Source organism: Teleopsis dalmanni, chromosome 2 (assembly GCF_002237135.1).
Source record: "Teleopsis dalmanni isolate 2A chromosome 2, ASM223713v2, whole genome shotgun sequence".
NCBI lineage: Eukaryota > Metazoa > Arthropoda > Insecta > Diptera > Diopsidae > Teleopsis > Teleopsis dalmanni.
The window spans coordinates 199,507,111-199,527,128 of NC_051847.1; the positions used below are offsets into that span (position 1 = coordinate 199,507,111).

The window sequence follows — 20,018 nt, forward strand, 5'->3', positions numbered from 1 at the left end:
ATAAATTAAATGACGTGTACTGATGGCAAATGATAAAGTGCATAAAGTAATATCAAACGAATAGATAGTGAATAGAAGCGAATAGATGGTATGTGTGCATACTACATTCTCTAGCTCAAACATCTTGATAACGTATGATCTAGATTACAGAATCAGTAGTCGATCCGGACTACAAAGTACATATTGCATGTTTGGCATTCTCTAATTTTTTCCGGATTACAAAGGTTATACACTTAGCTGAGCTTCGAATAGTTCAGATCTACTATACTTCTACTTTACTGTATCATTAAACGATATATGAAAATTTCAAATTGAACACATTAATTATTTTGGTAATTGCAGTTTTGTGTGTTGCAAGATTGCAAAAATCATTCAATAGAAGTGACTATGTGGTAGAACTTACTTTACTTCAGCTATATTCAAAAAAATCTCAATTTCTTTTAGGTCGATGTCTGACCAATTTGTTTCTCGGTGGAACTTTTTTTTTGTGAATTTTTTGCATATTTGTAGTATTTATAGGAGCTGGGTATTATCTAGAAATATATAAAGATGCTTTTTTGTCTTCTATATATAGTTTGTATAAATCGATTTCTGGTTCTTTTAACAGAAGTTCATGTTAGTTCAAAGGACAGGGACAAATTATCACTCCAATCATTGTTTCTAAATATAATCTGTTCAGATTTAGTAGGTAGTAGCATTTCTTTCACAGTATATCGAGAAGTACTACTTCGTGATTGAGATCTTACCGCATTTGATCACTTGTGGTTGGCTTCACTGGTATAATCTAGAGTAATTACAATTTTGAAGAGATAACAGCAAACGCTGATATCAGCATTGGTTGTGGTCCATATAGTTGGTTGAAGGTAGATTTTATTAGACAATTCGTGTGCCTATGAATTGCCATCTAACAATTGTGTTCAGATATTTAGTTCAAAATATCTTAATTTTTTAATAGCAAGGTTTTCTAAGACATTCAGACTGCCACCCACTATAGATAGTGTCGAGCTAAATCTGCTTAACGTAAAACAAGGCGTTTATTTTTATTCCCATTAAAACCATCGTATTCAGGTTACTAGTTCAAAACATCTTAATTTCTGTTAAGAAGGTTTTATAGGACTTTAACTGTCGCCCAATCAAAATAATCTCAAGGTTGATCTACTTAACGACTATGTTCAGGTATCTACTATGAAATATCTTAATTTCCAATAGCCAGGTTTTGTAAGTCTTTCACTATCTCCCCAGTGAAGACAATTTTGAGGTCGATCCACTTAATGTAAGTGAGGGCTTTAGTTTTTCTAATTAACATCGGAGCAGTTTCCTTAGTGAATCTCCCTCTTTATTGTTATTAAAAGCACTGGATGCAGTTATATAGTGTTAAAGCGATTGATTTCTAATAGCGGGGTTTTATAAGATATTAATTATCTGGCAATGGAGATGTGGTCCAGGTTATGCCACTTATAAGATCGTGCTGTAGTTTTAATAATCAACTTCAGTAGTATTAGATTCATATTAACATTAAAGAGATTAAAAAAAGCTATTTGTATGTATATGTACTGAGACAATTTTTTTAAATAGATTAAAAGTAAACTAAGGTAGACTATAGCAAATTAAAATATGTATAATGGATGTGTAATGGAGACTACATTATTTCCAGAAGGGAAGTATTGCTGCAACTTATAGATAAGTTTTTTCTTTATTAAAAGTTATATGTATGCATTCATTTGCTGAGTTACTGGGTAGACTTTTGTATAAATAATTCATTTCAACTTTGTTGGAGTGCATAAATGTGAAATGTGAAATGTTATCAAGCGAGACTCAAGCATTCCAAATATCCTTTTTAATAATTTTTTCATTAGGCGGGCACGGCATGTGTCCGCAAATTGAAAAGTTTTTCTCGCAATTGATTTATTTAAATGTCATCGCCAACACGAATTGTTGCAATCTCTATTAAAATAATAATAATAATAAAAGTAATAAAAATAAAAATAAAAAAAATTGCATGAAATTAAAAATAAAAAAAAAAAATTTTTTTAAAATAAAATAAAATAAAGTGCGAAAAAAATAAAAATGCCGCGGTAAAAAGAAAATGTCAACTGCAAGGAAAATTCAAAAGTTTTGAACAATTTTTATTTATTTTTTATGCTTTAAATTTTTTTTCGAATAATTTTAAAATATTTTTCACATACAATTTCATTGAAATTCTTTCATTTTGATTTTTGCGAACGAGTGCGAATACTTACTCCTTAAAATATTTACTAATTTTTTTTTTTTAGAATTTTTTTTGATTTTCATTTTTTCGCCAATGAAGAAAAACAAATGAGAAAATGTTATGCCGCATTTTATAATGAAAATGTGAGAAATAAAATGAATTCCGAAAATAATCGTAGTTGAGGCAGTAAAAGAACAAACTTTGCAATTGGTAATTTTTAGTATTCTTTCACAATTTCTTATTTTGTTTTTGTGACTCGTACATGTTGACTTTTTTTATCTTTCCAAATTTTTTTTTTTTGAATTTTTTTTCTTGCATAATAAAAACTTTTCAATTTGACTTTTCTCCCCTGCATTTCTCGAGCATTTGAACATTTGAACGAGATATTTTCCTCAAGAAGCGGCGAAAGAATTACGCGCAAATGTCGCTGTCACAGTCGTTGTGACTTAAAGATAATATTTTGCAATTGTGTTGCCAAAATATATTTTTTGAGATTTTTTTCCTTCCTTACTTTTGATTTTTTTATGCTTGGTTTTCTTTGGAGTTTCCTTTTTTGCATTTCAACTTAAATGAATGGCATTACAGTTCAGATACTGTGGACTCGCGAATGGCAACTCACTCAGTACACAGCATCCAGCATTCAGCATCCAGCATACAGCATCCAGCAATGAGCAGCAACTAGCAACCAACCCAGAATGGCGTAGAACAAATTTATCTTTCCGAAATTAGAAGGACACATTGCAGGATGGATACAACAAATAATGTGAACATGATTACGAATAAATTTCAAAAGTTTTTTCATAGAAATAAAAATGAAACAAAAAAAAATAAAAAAGTAAGTCGAAAGTCCAAAGTAATTGAAATGTTAACTAAGTACTTCATGTAGTTAGCATAACCATTACCATTGCTTTTATTCAGCGGACTGTCCATCGTAAATGAAGTTAGTGTTGAGAAATTCTTTAGTACTCGTAATATTAAGGAGAAGACGTAGTGTTGTTATTTTATTTTTAAACATTTTATCTATAAATGTTATTTGCATAATTTAGTCGATTAAATTGAAGAGCGTTTGATTTTGTTAGTATTGAATTACAAGTATTCCATATAAAATATTATACTCATACCTGTTATTAGATTTTTTAAGATAGATTAGGTTGCATGCTTCCTTCAAAAGAATGTAAAAGTTTTCTTCGAATAATGTTTCGAAGGCATTAAGCACCTTTATTGTCTGGTTTGCCCCAGTACACTTAAATGATTTTAACTGCCTTCATGTGTTCATTGATACGGGATTGGAGCTTTGCTTACATATTCGAAAAGAAAAAAATTCTATTGACACTAGTGGTTTTAACTTCGAATTTTACGATATTCGATGCATTGATTTTTGTTTTCGAGAAATGTCGCTTTATCATGCAGTGTCTTTTATTTCATCAAGGAAGTCATCATGTGTATGGTAGCTATATATCATATATGACAATGTTTCTTAAACGTGTCCAACTGTTTGTTTGGGTAGCTGACACTGACATTTACTGGTATATACCGAGCGTGATGTTACTGTTGTTGGTGTTTTTGTTGCCATCACCAAAAAATCTATGTGTATAGATTAAACGATGAATAAGGTTAAAAGGAAGTACTTGCTGGCTATCGCTTGAATGCACAGTTAGTTTCTAGTACCTGTATTTGAAGTCAACATGATATTCATTGTTTTTCAACTTCACCATTATAAATAAAAACAATATCAACCCAGAAGCCAATAGGTGTCAGTACAGGATTAGTAAACGAATGAAATGTAGACCATTCCCTCCATAGATAATGTTTATACCTTACTTATTAACAAAAGAGCATCAGAATGATAAAGCACTAATTCATATTAAAAGAGCTGATGAAGACCACCGCAGTTGACGAGCTGTAAAAGTTTTAATACGGCATTAATAATATTCTAGAAAATTTTGTGACGATACCACAATAAAAAAAAAGGTAGTTGGAGTAGATATATATAAGGAACAACCATATTTCCGATGGAGAGGTACAAGAATATTAACTGATTTTGATGCACCAAATTTGAAAAGGCAAGGGCAGAGTAGTGTTGTCTGAGACGAAAGTCGCCTTTGTCCGAAATATAAAAAGAGTCTCGACACGGTTATGCTACCTAAATTAATAAGAAAATGACGACCGGTAATGGTATATAAGTATAAATTTTGGCTGGATTTTAACGCATACATAATGTAGTTTAATTTGGCAACATTTTTTTTAACACTTATATTTTTTGTGAATGGAGGATACGTTAGGGTACGTTAGGTTAGTTTATGCCTACGACCCGAAAGACCCACTCAGGCTTATTGCCCAATTGTGTTGTCTTATAATAACTAAAGGATTTAAAAATCACCTTCAGCCTTTGGGGTGCTTAACTCCTTGAGCTGGGCATGTTTCTCAAAGAAGGAAATAATGGTTAATTGGTGCCACAGTAAAAGAACAGATGTGAGTTACTTTTTTGTTTCCTATACAACTGCTACAGTAGTGATTAAATAGGAAATTTAAACAGAAGATGTTCGCAGTATTGTTTATATCCTCGGATCAGGATTGTCATGTTGAGAACAGGATTGACATGTTGATCAATATAAACATGCACAGTTGCCATTTGGCGCAAATCAAAATAAAGTATTTTTTAGAAGTTTATTACAAATTATTCTATACTAAAAATAATATTAATTGAATCGTATTAAACTATGTTACAGTTAAAAAATATGATATTCTTGAAAATTACTTAATTTTTTTTCTCTTTTATTTTTAATTTTTTTTTTGTAAAATTGATTGCTGTTTAAAAAATGGACTATTTTTTTATAATTTATATTTAAATTTTGCAATCATTTTCCATTCAATGGCTTAACTAAATACACTTCATTTTTATATCAACAAAGTTTACCAAAACATTTTTTTTTTCTTCCATTTGAATGTCTGTCTGTCATCTGGTATTTTCTCCTAAATAGTTAGAACTGTTTGCGTTCATCCGTCTATTACCGTCTGTCCCGCTTGTCCCATTTGTTTCATTTGTCCCGTCTGACTTTTATTAAATTTTGTCAAACCATTTATGCCGAATTTTGTAGAGTCTCTGGACTTTATTTCTCACCACAAACAATAACAATAAAAAACAATTTAAATACGAATTCTGTTAAAATTTGCTTAAAATCTGAAAATATAAAATTGAAATTTACTTAAATGGATTTTGTGGCTACAAAATGCAATCAGCAACAGACAGCAACTACAGCGATATCAACATAAACATTGACTGCTGCGACGACAACAACAACAACAACGAACATAGCTGCAGCAACAACAACAGTGAAAGCGGCAGCACCAAATGCAGCTCATTAATGGCGTTGGTAATTTTGTTGGTGGCACTAACATAAAATAGCAATAACAAGGCGAACGAGGCGAACAACGGCACCGACACCGAAGGACATCAACAAAAATGACACTTCGCCATTTTAACACCCAACAAAATGGCCGCGAGTTAATTACGTTACATCGCATTGCAGCTTGTGCACGACATTTTTTTTATTAATTCTGATTTTTTTTTATTTAATTTTTTTATTTTTTATTGTGATTTCTCTCATTTTTCTGCATTGCGGTTACGACATAATTCCTTTCTGTTTATTTTTCTTTTTAATTTTTTTTTTTGCGTTTTTGGTTGAGGTTCAATTTAAATCTTTTTATCAAAGTGTCAATAAATTAATTTTTATAATTCCTTGCAACTGATTTTGAACGTTGACAATGTCTCTTTACTTCGTCCTTAAATAAATCAGAAAATTTAATGTAATAATAATCTCGTTTTAAAACGGACTAATTGGTCAATGGTTAAATTATACACTTTTTAACAAAATTTAATTTTTAAAATAATTTATTTAAACCAATATTTCAACTAGATTCTAAATATATCTTCAAAGTACCCTGAAGTTTTAAATTTTATTTTAGTTAATATATATTACAAATGAAGTATCTGTGTGTATAAAATTTTAATTTCTATTAAATAATTGCAATATGGTACATAAAAACTTCTTTATGTCATCTTTATTATCTTGAAGATATTTATAGACTATAGTCGAAATAAAGCTGCAAATAAAATAGATTTATAAAAATATGAAGGCTATAAGCCATCGCTAGCTAATCGGGCATTAGTCTCCTTATGTTAAGAGTATAAAGTCTTGTTATACAACCAAGTCATTAAGCCAAGCACAATGTATTGCTTACATCTATATAGCGATATCTGTTCGTAAAACGTAGAAATCCTGCAAAGAGCTCAAGTAAAGATTTTAAGAATGATAACTGGTACACTGTGGTATATTAGAAATAAAAACATACATTTCGATTAAAGCAGAATAAGGCAGAAACATATTTCATATCTTTAAAACCATGTGAATGTGCTGGATTGACTTCTTGCTAATAAGACAACTTCCTCTAGACTGAAACGAAATGATAGACACACCATCCTGCTTTCCTGAAGACAACCCTGATTAATTCAACTGAAACGCCGTGATATTTGATAAAAAAATCCCTGGCTACTTACTTAGGACCTTATTTAGAGGTTAAAATAGTTTACAAATCATTACATATATCAATGTAGTATGTTTATATAAAATAATTTGTAATGTGATGTTATTAGTCTTTATATTATAAAACTTATTGTGAGGCTTATATGTTTATATAAAATATGTTTATATGTATGTTTATAAAAGCATGTTTATATAAAATATTTCGTAATGTGATGTTATTAGTTATTATATTATTAAACTTATTGTTAGACTTTAATTTGAAGCGATTCAATAAAGCCATATTGTTAAAAAAAAAATAAAGTAAAAATATATATGTAATTTATAATATATATTCAAATTTTTATTCAACTTATTTATGTCGTTTTGAACGAATTTATAAATCAATATTTAATAATACATAATTTTTTAAACTATATTATTAATATAGTTTACATATGTTTAGATCTTAAAAAATATAGTTTAAAAAAATTATGCATTATTAAACATTTATCTATTAACCCGTTCGAAAGAATATAAATAAGTTAAATACAAATTTTAGTTTCGAATTAAAATTTTTTCATATAATACATATCTATTTTTAATAGAAAAATATGGGAAAAGTGAAAAAATTTCGCAACTATAAATTTTTTTAATTTTTATTTAAAAAATTTTACTAATTTTTATAAAAGAATTTACACAAGGTTTTTTTTTTAATTCTGTAAATTAGTTTTTATACTTTTTTGAATAGTAAATTTTAAAAAAGTTTTTAAACAAATCTACACTTTTTTGTTTAATTCTTTATTTTTTCCTATTTTATTTATTTTCCTTTTTTCTTATTTTATTTAGTATTTTTATTTTAAACTAACCGCAAAAAACATTAGTTAAATTCAACACCGCATTGACTTTGCTGACATTTTAATTTGCGGTCCATAGACCGAGTCGGCAATGTTTGCAGTCAGCATATGAAATTCGCCATTTTGTTATTTTAGTTCCTTGCCTTATTTGAGTTGATTTCATTTTTTAGTTAACCCCACTTCACCTTGATTCATAAATTCAAAAATATTTCATAAAACTTTGTGCACATATGAGAATTTAGTTTCTACTTTCGGCACTGCTTGTTTACCAACCAAAGTTGCAATTCATCTTACTGTTATTTATTTTGCTACCCGGCAACACTGGTCGTTTCAACTGTTAGTATTCTTTGTAAAATATGAATGCAACCTTGCAAGCTAGTATTCCTTTGTAAACTTAATATATTTGATTTCATAATACTCAAGCACACCGAAATGCGGTTGTATAAATATTTGTTCGCAACTTGAAGGTTCTTCAAACGCAAATAGTGCAATTAGTTTACTACCTATGGTACTATATTGATTATAATTTTTATACATTCAGTCCATTAGTAGGTTTGGTAATAGTACTTTTAGTCCAGTATTCGTATAAAATACATACATTGAAGAACCGAAAAGCTTTCGGAAATTCTCATTTAAAATTCGCGCGCTGTATATTTTCCGATATTTTAAGTTTATGTAGTTTGGCAGCACTGTCCTTAATTACTATGCCAAAAATGAGCGCGATCTGTCAGACAGTTCGTTTACGGCAGCTGTTGAAACCAGTTCACCTCAGTAGGGCGTTGCGAAAAAAACAATGGAAAAAAATATTGAACAAAGAGTTTGCATCAAATTTTGTGTTTCGAACGAAATTTCGTGTGCAGAATCGTTGCGAATGCTACAAAAGGCTTATGGGGAATCAGTTTTATCGAAAACTCAAGTTTATGAGTGGTACAAAGCCTTCCAGGACGGTCGTACGACCGTCGAAGACATTTCGCAACGCACTACTGAGGTGAACTGGTTTCAACAGCTGCCGTAAACGAACTGTCTGACAGATCGAGCTCATTTTTGGCATAGTAATTAAGGACAGTGCTGCCAAACTACATAAACTTAAAATATCGAAAAATATACAGCGCGCGAATTTTAAATGAGAATTTCCGAAAACTTTTCAGTCTTAATGTACATTGCCTTGGAAATTGGGCAGTGAAATCTTACAACATTCATTGAAAAAAAAATCTTACCATGGCATTTAAGATACTACTGTCTTAGTAATTTAATCAGTACTCAGCTGGGTGTGGATTTTGCATCTGTAATCCGGGTGTTTACCTAAAAGTAATCTCATCTCTTACTTGCGTTCGGTTGAAAAGTTTAAAGGAGAATTGTTGACCCATGTGTGACGTGGATCAATTCCATAGAAACAACAATCACGAACTATATGCGATATATCGCGATATACACACAGGTATAAAAGTTGAGGTTGATAGACTACGACGAACCTGCTCAATTTTTGTGTACTGATATTATGGTAAGCGGCAGCGTGGATATAACCAATGCGCTAAAAAAACAGCGTAGATTAGTACGTTTGCCAATTGGATAATATCGGAACGGTTTATTGAAAAAATTATTGTATATGAAAGAATTCCTTCGAGAGCGAAAATTTTAGAAAAAAAGAGAAAGGACTTTCAAACGATTAAGCTACAATTAACTAAAGTCACGACACAAAGGCTAATCGTCTAGCTTCGACTTTTATACCCATTCGGTTTTGTAAGAAGAATAGCAAGCTTTTTGTGCTAAATCTTTAATTGCACTAATGGGTGCAAGAAATAAGTTTTCTTTAATGTTGACTATATCAATGAGAGACTTCCTGCCAACAACCCAGTAGCCAGTAATTACTATCTATGTTCAGAAAGTGATTCCCTTTTTATCTGTATATCAGTAGTAATGTTTGTATCCATATAATTGTATCCTACTAGTCTCACATATTGTCAGTCTATTTTTGTCTAGAAATCAATTGAAGATTCTCGATATAATAGTTCATATAACCACACTGAATGTTATGAACACCTACACTGCAAAATCTTTTCGTAAAAGTTTGATGTTTTTATCATCAGTTTATCGGCTCTATATTTGATATGAGGGATTCCAAATCCTTTCTTAAAGATGGACCTATGTTGAAATTCTAGTTCTTATATTAGCATATTTAACTACATATTATTAACTTTAATATTAGTTACAACATGATAACAGCCTATGTCTATAAATGGATAACCTCACTTCATCTCAATAGATGGAGAGAGTTGAGCACTTGTAGACAGACCAAACTCATGCTGCCGAAATCGTGTGTCAGGGGAGCGATAAAAATGCTTAGCTATCCGCAGAGCACCCTAAGCTGTCTGACCACACTAATTACTGTGTGTCTACATGGCAACTTCAAGTATCACCTCAAAAAGTTAACTCTTGCTGAGGAAGATACTTGCAGAAGAAAAAGGAAACAGCGGTGCATATATTGTGCTAATGTCCAGCACTGGCAAGTAGGAGGATGACTGTCTTGGGACACCATTGGGTTGGTGATGACTTGACAGGCAACCTCAAGCTAAATGAGCTGCTTGCATTAACAAGCGATGTAGTTATGCGAACGAAAGCCACTCCAGCTTTAACTCAATAACGACATCCGAGAAAAGAAGAACGAAAAAGGATCCAAGTAGTTTCGTGGTCTACTTCGGTTAATCCTACACTTCAGTGGGGCCACTTGTTGGACGGTGCGTTGTCCCAACGTTCCACCATAAGTATAGTTAACCTTAATATTAAATTGTCAATGATGATGGTACAAATTTCTTGACTTTTTAATAAAATTTTAACAACAAATTTAGTGAGTAATAGTGAGTCGATTACTCAGTATTTTAATGAGAAAAACTCGTTGACTTTGACCTTATTTCATTTTAATTTTCCTTGAAATATAAAGCAAATACGTCAAGTAAAATGCATTCTTCTGTCAAAATAATACTCATTCAAATTTTCAAGGAACTCTGTCGTTTCTTCGTACTTCACATTAATATTTAAAATACTTTAGAGAAATAATTTCATTTATTTGCTTTGCTTTTTGATGATTTGATGGAAGTTCTAGTGTTTTCATACGAAACTCGGTTCGCAAATTGGATTTCTTCAAAGACTTCAGGAACTGCAAATGAAATGTGAGCCACAAAGCAGTTTTCATAACGAAAGGAAACCAAAATTTTGATAACTAAACCAAAATAAATACAAAGAGAGGAGAGTATCTGAAACTGCACATGCCATATGTAAATAATACGTATAATATTTGCGTTAAAAGCTTCTAAAAATCAACATTTCGTGCATTTACGGGAATTTTAGATACAAAATACGGAGAAATGAAAAACTAAAGGAAATGGTTGAATGAAAATTGGTGACATTTGAATGACACAAAATTAAAAATCACTTTTGCATTTCTGCATTTGGTGAAGAAACTTTATTATTGCATTTTTGTTTGTTGTGTGGAAAGTCTATTTTATTTTATTGCAAGTCATACGGTTTTATTGTATCCTCTGATAATATTTAATATTTTGTTTCATGGAAGCAACTTGGAAACACAAGTAAATTATATATTAACACGCCAGCAATTTTACCGAGAGTTTCTTCAACAAAGCCAGAAACCTCAGAAGTTAGTTTTGTTGTTTTCTTGCTTTCTTGTTTTCTTGTCGTTCTGCTGTCACTTCACTCGCATCGAATGCAATATAGCAAATTACGATTTTTACGCTTTCCCAGGCAAAAGAAAAACTTAGTCGAAAGTGAAGATTGAACATGGAAAACTGAGGGAAAAGCCAACCAACCAACTTGCGGAGACACAATTTCATTTCTAGCCATTTGGAGACACCAAACCGCAAAACTATGACAACTTTGCATGTCTTCGTGGCATTTTCTGATGCGTTGCACAACCGAAAATGGAAAACCTTTCAAAATTTTCGCCTTACTCCAATGCAGAATTTTCTAATTTTCTTGTTGTTTTGCGAATATTGCCACGTTTTGTTGCTTTGTTGCTTTCGTTATGGAAAATGGAAATTGAATTGCTAGCAATAAGCGACACTTTTGTCTGCTGTATTAAATTTCAAAATTGCCAATAACATCAGCAACAATGAATGCAGAATAGTGGCAGCATTTTTTGCATAAATTGAAATACAAGTAGAAACAGTCAAGTCGCCAAGTATAAAGTAAAACAGAAAATAAAATATTAAAACAAAAAAAAAAACAAAAAGGATATTGTTTTATTGTATTCAGTTGCCAGGTAAAAAATTTGTTATTATTTAAAAAAAAATTTTCAAGGATTTCAGTCGATTGGGTTTTGATATATCATTCATGTAATACACAGGGAATAGACATGAAATGACAAAGTTAATAAGTAACTATAAACTACTTTCAATAGAAATCATCAGATATATAGATTGACAGGAAACTGGCTGCTTACGAAGCGTACCACTGTAACTATGAAAAAAAAATAGCACAAGTAACTGAACTCAGCTCCAACAGAAGACAGCCAAAATGTTTGCCGTTAATAACTTCCTTACAATGGTTGGGATCCTAAGACTAGCAATAACATTCAATCATTTAAATTGAAACTATCAGTTTGCTATTCGGATTTTTCTAAGATAAGGAGAGTATAGAGACTTTCAAACTGATACCTACAGACTCACTTTTCAAATATGGATAGTTACAAACGATGTGACTAGAAGACCCATTTCCTATCAAGCAGAGCCAATATTATGCCCCATATTGTTGTGATGTCAACTAGACCAAAATATTGCATAATATGAAAGAGGGTAGAGCGCGGAGGTAGAGCTCCCAAACAACCACGAACTCACGAACTTTTGGGATTCAAGTAAAATAATTTTCATAGACTATTTGGTAAAATGGTCTATAGACCACATTTGTAGAAGAAAAACGTACCCGGTCACTTGCCAATGAAAAGTATTGCACTGTATTCTCCAGATTTGGCTCCCACTGACTATTACATGTTTTCAAACTTGAAAAGATGGCTTCAGGGAGAGATATTTGCATCAAATGATCAAGTGGGAGCTGATCACTGATTCAGTAAAACCGCACACGTATTACTTAATATCTATTAAGTACAATTCAGGAATATTAACAAATAGTTAAGATTGTACTACTCATATCCAATAAAGAATGTTTTAAAAAAAAAGAAAAAAATAATCAAGTGGAATGGAACACTGAGGTATATTTTTGAGGACTTAATAAATTGTATTATTCAAAATATATCCAAATGTTAAAAGAGCGTTGGTCTCGGTGTGTCGAGCTTAAAGCTAAAAAATATGTGTTTTTATTAGTTAGGTCGGGTGTCCACCTAGTATATATATATATATATTGTAGGTAGTGAAGAGAACTATAATATATATGTATCACTGTAATCATGATAGTTGCTGTCTGTCACAGAAGAGAAACGCAGCAGTTGTTGACAGTGGTTTGAAGGAGTCAGTCGTGTGCGGTCGGTCGTGGTAGTGAACGTATTATCATTTTTTTGAATTTCATAACATTTTATAACTTTTTTTTGCATAATAACTGCACTAATATATAACATTTCTTACACATATAATGCGTTACTATAATACATATATGTATATATTCCATGAAGTAAGTATTCCATGAAGTGGAGATGTTATTATATGTAAACGCATTAAGTACTTTAGTATTTTACGAAATTTAGGGTGTTATAATATGTTATATATAGTACGTTTCCGATTCAAAAGTGATCTGTATCACTTCAACCAGTTTATTTTGTTTCAGAAGTTTATAAGACTAAATAAGACAGTTTCCGATCGTTTTTTTGAAATCACTGAATAATAGACCCCAACGCAGATCTTTATTAAAAATGAGGTCATTCTAAATTGAAACCCAAGTAATTATAAAAGTAATTTCTTAGTTTCTCTCGCAATAATGAATTAATCAATGCAGCAGGATCAACAGTTATATACTAGTGAAACGAAATTTTAGTAAGTACATTCAGTTTGTCATGAGCCCTCATATTCCATGGAAATAATTTTATTTTTTTTTTTTGTGGCAGAAAACGACCATTCAACACTTGTCAGTTTGCATGGTGGTTTATGAGTCCTTCTACTCGACTTTGTGCCTGATTTCAAGCATAATAACCAATTGTTTTCAAGGATTTTTTTATTTGTACAGCTAAAACTTGAAAAAAACTCTTATAATTATTATGAATAAATTTTACTAAACAGACCTAGTTAAGCTCGTAGGCTCGGTTTTTGTTGGTTTCAATAACTTAAACTGTTACTTTTGTACTGAATCGTATTAATATTTGTTCAATTGTTATAATTTTGTAATGTGTTAAAATATTAAATTCATTTTTAAAAATTTTGGTGTAAATATTTTGATATTATGATTTTGAAAATTGTTCATTTATTTTGACCTAAAATTGGCTTTAAATTACATATACTTTTATGCTTTAGTACTTTCAAAAAACACTTAATAAAAATTAGCTACTGTAGTAAATAGTCCAGTATAAAAAAATATATCTATGAATGATTTAATTGGACTTTTAAAAATTTTAAAAATATTCTATATTTTCAAAATTTTCTGTATTTTATCATATCAACTTTCATACTTCAGTGAAGTGAACCGAAATGAACAGATACTGTATTATTTACAAATTGTTTACATCCAATTTGTGAATAGCACAAAATTTGTTTAAACAATTAAAAGCTCAAAAAGCAATTAAACTTAACTAATAAAACAGAAAATTGATAAACAAACTAGAGAATAAATTCCATAAAATAATGCGCTTTAAAGCTAATGCAAATGCATATAAATCAAATTTTCACACGCAAATACTGAAACACACAAACGCAGGAGCATCAATTTTGCATAGGCAGATTAATTGTATTTAGCAATAAATTATATATTTAAATATTTATTCTATCCGAACATTGAATGCAATAAATAACAAAAACAAAAGTTTAAAAATTGTTTTTAATTTGGATAAAATGAAAATATTTCTGATGCAACGCGCATCCAAAATGCAGTCCAAAATTATGCAGAGAAATGTATCCAAATATGAATTTACTAATACGTTGGCATTTCAAAGTACTTAGGTGGCCCACAATTCACGACCCACGACCCATGACCCGCGATCCGCGATCCACAATGCAGTACAAATGGCTTACAATGGGGTTAGCTCTGGAAAAGTACAGCTCTACTGCATGTAACGATGCATTTGTGCAATTGTGCATTTATGCGCATTTATTTAAGTGCATTTGTGCTATGTGCATTATTGTGCATTTCGCTTGCATTACTGGCAATACTGGCAACAATACAATGAAATCGTGTCGTCGAAGCACAATGAAGCAGGCTCAAGTGGCATTCAGCTGTGAGCGGTGAACACTGAGCAGTAAGCAGTGAGCAGGATATTTTCTAGCACCAAATGTGCAGTTCATTTGGGCTCTGATGTTCAATAAAGTTCAATGTTGGCTGTAATGTAAATGCACATACAAATGCAAACGCAAATGCAAATACACTTAATGTTCAGAACGAAAAAGTAACTGAAATTATTGCCGATAACAAAACAAGATTGCATTGACGCTAGCACCGATTTGTTGCCAGTATCCTTGCAACAAACAAATTGCCTTGTTACCTGCTTTTGTTGGTGCACTCATTTGTGTTATTTTTAATCTAAATGCAATGATTTATTTGCGATTTTTATAATATTTAATTCGATTTCCGCTCACTGCCTTCCGCTTTAATGCAAATCTGCTTTTGTGCCTCGTGCACAAATTGCCTTTGTTGCAAAAAATAATAAATTATCCTTCGATAATAATTTTTAGCTTATTGCGCTCGAACAGCCTTGGTCCGCGCTCGTATTGGCCAGTGTTGGGAAACGTGCATTTGCATTTTGATATCGTTTTGATTAACACTTGGCAAATTTGCAATCAGTTTCCGAATTTGGTTAATTTTGCAAATACTTTTCTAATTTATTAATGCAAATTGCATATGTAAATGAGACTAACTTTTCCATTTTCCATTTTCTATTTTCCATTTTCAATTTTATGTTTCATTTGTTGCTGCTGCTGCTGCTGTTGTTGTTGTTGTTGTTGTTGTTGTTGCTGCTGTTGTGTTTGTGTTATCGCCACAAAAATTTAAATAAATAAATTGAACGTGTGAAATTATTGTATAATTGGTGTGATTAAATTTGTTTAAATAAACGTGTTTATGGTAATTTTAAATTAATTTTTATTATTTATGTTTCATTGATAAAATTATGTTAGTATTCAAAGGAAAAAAAAATATCATTTCAATTTTTATCAATGTTTTTAATTATCAGATATGAACAAACGCGCATAGAATTAATTATTTGCTTGAATTTGATTTAAATTTAATGCTATATATTATATAGAAAATTAAATACCTATAATTTAATCAAAACCTAATTAAAGTAAAAGTTAATAAAACTGCCAAAGTGCACTTTTTTTATTAATTAATATGCAAACACAAAAATTCTAAATATTTAAATTAATGACACTGCTTTAATACTGATAACTAGTAAAATAGCCTGAGAAAAGATTTTAAATATGTGAATCCGAATACTTACTAATTTCCCCATTTTCTTTAAAGTAGTTGAGTTATGTAGTGGACTTAACGTACCAGACTGGAGTAGGCGGAGGCGCCTGGGTAGACATGCTGCGTCAGCTGAAAGTCGGTAACGGGTTGTTATGGCCAAATAAGTCAGTAAGTAAATAATGTATTGTGCACCTTAAAAATTTATTACCATACGCCGATAAAGAAAAATCTAATGTTGTTGTGGTAATACTTCAGTACTTGCTTGTTTTATAAGTATGAAAGTTCAGAAGTAATACTACCGTTGCAGGCAAAGGCACAACGGTAGTACTACTAGTACTGTGGTAATACGTCAGTACTATATGGAAAAGTTGAAGCTTAATTTACATCTCCAATTAAAAAACCTATGCGAAAACGCTAAAGTGTTACTTTCGGTTTAGATGAAATCTATGCCGAAGTTAACTCCTATATCAGATGAAGAAACTTGTGGAGAAGCGCAGAAGTATAACTCCCATTTCTGATGAAGAAACTTCTTGAGAAGCAGGAAAGTATAACTTTCATATCTGATGAAGAAATCTGTGGTGAAGCTCTGAAATATAACTCCCATTTCTGACGAAGAAATCTGTGGAGAAGCGCGGAAGTATAACTCTCATTATGAAAACCATTATGGAAACTCTGAAGCTTAATATTCCTTTCTGAACTTATGTGGAAGCGTTAAAGTACAACGCATGTTTCTGACAAAGAAATCTATGCAGACGTGCTAAAATATACTTATCGTTCCTATTAAAAAACCTTCGTGGAAGTATCAGCTCTTTATAGGAAAGCTTATGTGAAAGCGCCAAAGTATAGCTTTCGGTTTAGTTGAAACCTATTATCTATGAAATCTAAACGCAAAAGTATAACTACCAATTCTGAAGAAAAAACCATTATGGAAACTCTGAAGCTTAATATTCGTTTCTACTTAGGAGATTTATGTGGAAACATTAAAGTGTAACGCTTGTTTTTAACAAAGAAACCAGAAGCAGAAGTGGTAAAATATACCTCTATTTTCCATTAAAAAACTTGTGTGAAAGTGCTAAAGTGCCTACTTCTTGTAGGAAAACTTGTCTGAAATCGTTAATGTATAAGTTCCACTTCGGATGAGCAAATTTGCATGAAAGCGCTGAAGTATAACTTTCACTTTTAATGAAGAATAAGCTAATTGTAGATACTATTTATATATAAAGTAAATGATTTTTTATAGAATATCTTTACCAAATCAGAGAGCCTGGGGAACTTAATACCTTTCAACGAGTTGCGTCAAAAATAACACTCGTTTTATTTATTATTCATCATTTCTAATCTTAATATATACTTCCACTTGATACAAAATATAAAATAGGTTGTAATTATCAACAATATTACTATTAATGAAATATTTTCCGTTACCATAATTTAGTTTAAAACTGAATTTGATATATAATAACACATAATAAACAAATATTAATGCCGGCTTCGTTCTACGCTTGAGTTGCTTATATTGTATGCCTTTCTAAAGTACACTCAATCGATTTCAGCTCATTCTAAGCGCTAAAGGGTTCCTGAAACCACTTTGGTACGTTAGGTTGTTCAATTTACATAGACACCGTCACAGCAAGTGTTTAACTATACACATATGTGACATGGCACTGATACTTCTTGAAATAACCTACGCGTTTCGGAAGACTAACCTCTCTTAGCAGTATAAAACTTAAACTCCCTACAACTTTTTCGGAATAATCGACTTACATTCGAATACTAATCTCTCTTCGCTGAAGGCAATTTATACCAACGGGAACTTCTTGAAATAACCAACTCGAAACCGAATATAACATGTTGGATATAACTTTTAACAATACCAGCAGATAGGCGAATATAGATATGTAGTATAACAAATCAAAAACCTGAGGCAATGTCTGTGGGTTTAGACAATAAATTTATATGCAAAACTATGAGGTGAGATCCTTTTCTACCCTTCCAACTTGAAGTTAATTTTTAAAATAACAACAACAACTGTTTTAAGTATGAAAAATATAAAAAAAATTTCTAAAAATTAATTTTAATTTATTTTATAAAAATTTTAAATAAAAATAAATATTTTGTATGATTTAGTTTTAGTATTATAAGCCAACCACATTAATTTTTGATTTAAGTGAAGAATTTTATTTTAAATTAAATTTATGATTTAGTGCATAATAAGTTTAGTTTAGATTTTTAATTTATGAAACAAAAATTAAAACTCATTTTGGTTTAATGAATTATTTTATAATATTCTTTCGAAATCGCATTGGGGAAAATAAATATTATAAATTATACTGATAAGCTCAATCGTGCCATGCGACGTATATAAATATTCAATAGATTCATATATATTATTTAAGCAAAAAAAGAAAAGATTATAGCTGTGATTTGATTTTATTTATTTTATTAATAAATTTAATTTTATATATAAATTGAGTACCCAACACAAATCACATTACACAATTTTACCAGACTTCACGGCAGCGTCCTCTGCTGTCGGGCAAGTAGCCCGGTTGGCATGGGAAGTCAATCATCGCAACTTGCATAATACCTACTTTATCACTTTGTTGGCTCTCAATTAGTTCCTGTCTGACCAAATCCTCATTGAGTTGTGCGCATTGGTTCGGCTGTCCCTGAATCTTAATATTATTTGGACAAACAATATTCTTCACGCAATACTTGACGCAAGGTTTGGGTTGTGGTGGATCAACCTTCAGTTTCTTTTTGCACTCGAAATTGACGGTGCAACCAATATCTGCTTTAGGCACGTTGTTGTTGATGAATAATGGAAGTCGAGGCTTAGCGGTTGTTGTTGTGGTAGTAGACGTGAAACGGTTGAATAAATTAAACTCCCTTGTAAAGGCACATGCAGCCAGACAGAGTACAAGTAAGGAAATCTTCAACATGATAATGAAGTTCGCGAAACAGTACTAATATTATATTAAATAAATTATTTTTATGTATAAGCAACACTTTATTGTTTGAAATATTGTTTTTAACTAATTGTAGAGTCTCAAGTGAAATCAAATTTGATGAGCGGTGCTTGATTTCTCAGACACACCACATACGAAACTGATAAACTCTGATCCCACAGAAGAGAACGAATAGTTCAAATTTGATAATAAAAAATTTTTTTAAATTCATTTGTGTGTCTTGTCTAACTCGGTACTTTAAATCGATTAATTAATTCTAATAATAATTCTAACTTTTCGATTCAAATAAATGTGATTTATTCTTATATGTATTATAAATATTATTGTCAAATATTAAAAAATTGGAATCTGAAATTAGTTAAAGTAATTAAAAATCAGATTTGTGATTTCAATTTATTTTCAATTAGCCAAAGCCTGAAGGTGCTTAGCAAAAATCACATGAAAAATATTGCCAAATTATAATTGTTCGCGTATCGAAAATAAATTTGTAATTTTAATGTTTTTACAACACAAAAACTCTTGAACAATTTAGCAGTGATAACAAATCGTCACTGAAAAAACAACAACAAAAAACAATGTTTTGCTTTTTCACGGGTATACATTTTTCAATTAAGCAACTAATTTTATGCTAAATTTTGCCAAATTATGTATATCGTAGATAATTTGGATGTTTATTAAAATAATTTCAATTAGGCACGAGCGCGGAAGAAAAAACCTGGCAAATGTTTTTGAATTAATTAGCAGAAAATATTGTTAATCCTAAAGTATTAATTTTAATTTGAAGAGTAAACAGTCGGTTTTGTGTGATTTTCAAACACGCTACATATGTTGACACATCAGCCCAGAAACCTTTTAGCTCATAGTAAATGAGAAAATGGAGTTAAACAAATCA

General features: G+C 30.8%; 1 protein-coding gene across 1 annotated transcript; it reads right to left on the bottom strand.

Annotated features, from left to right (window-relative positions):
* Positions 1 to 18,575: 18,575 nt before the first annotated feature.
* LOC119675119 lies at positions 18,576 to 19,198 on the bottom strand. The gene has a single exon (XM_038086305.1). It carries the CDS (start codon positions 19,097 to 19,099, stop codon positions 18,659 to 18,661), a length of 441 nt encoding a protein of 146 aa, XP_037942233.1. The 5' UTR covers positions 19,100 to 19,198; the 3' UTR covers positions 18,576 to 18,658.
* Between the last annotated feature and the right edge of the window lie 820 nt (positions 19,199 to 20,018).

Bases quoted from the DNA above. Each gene is read 5' to 3' on its own strand.
- LOC119675119 (XM_038086305.1), bottom strand. From the start codon at position 19,099: ATGTTGAAGATTTCCTTACTTGTACTCTGTCTGGCTGCATGTGCCTTT.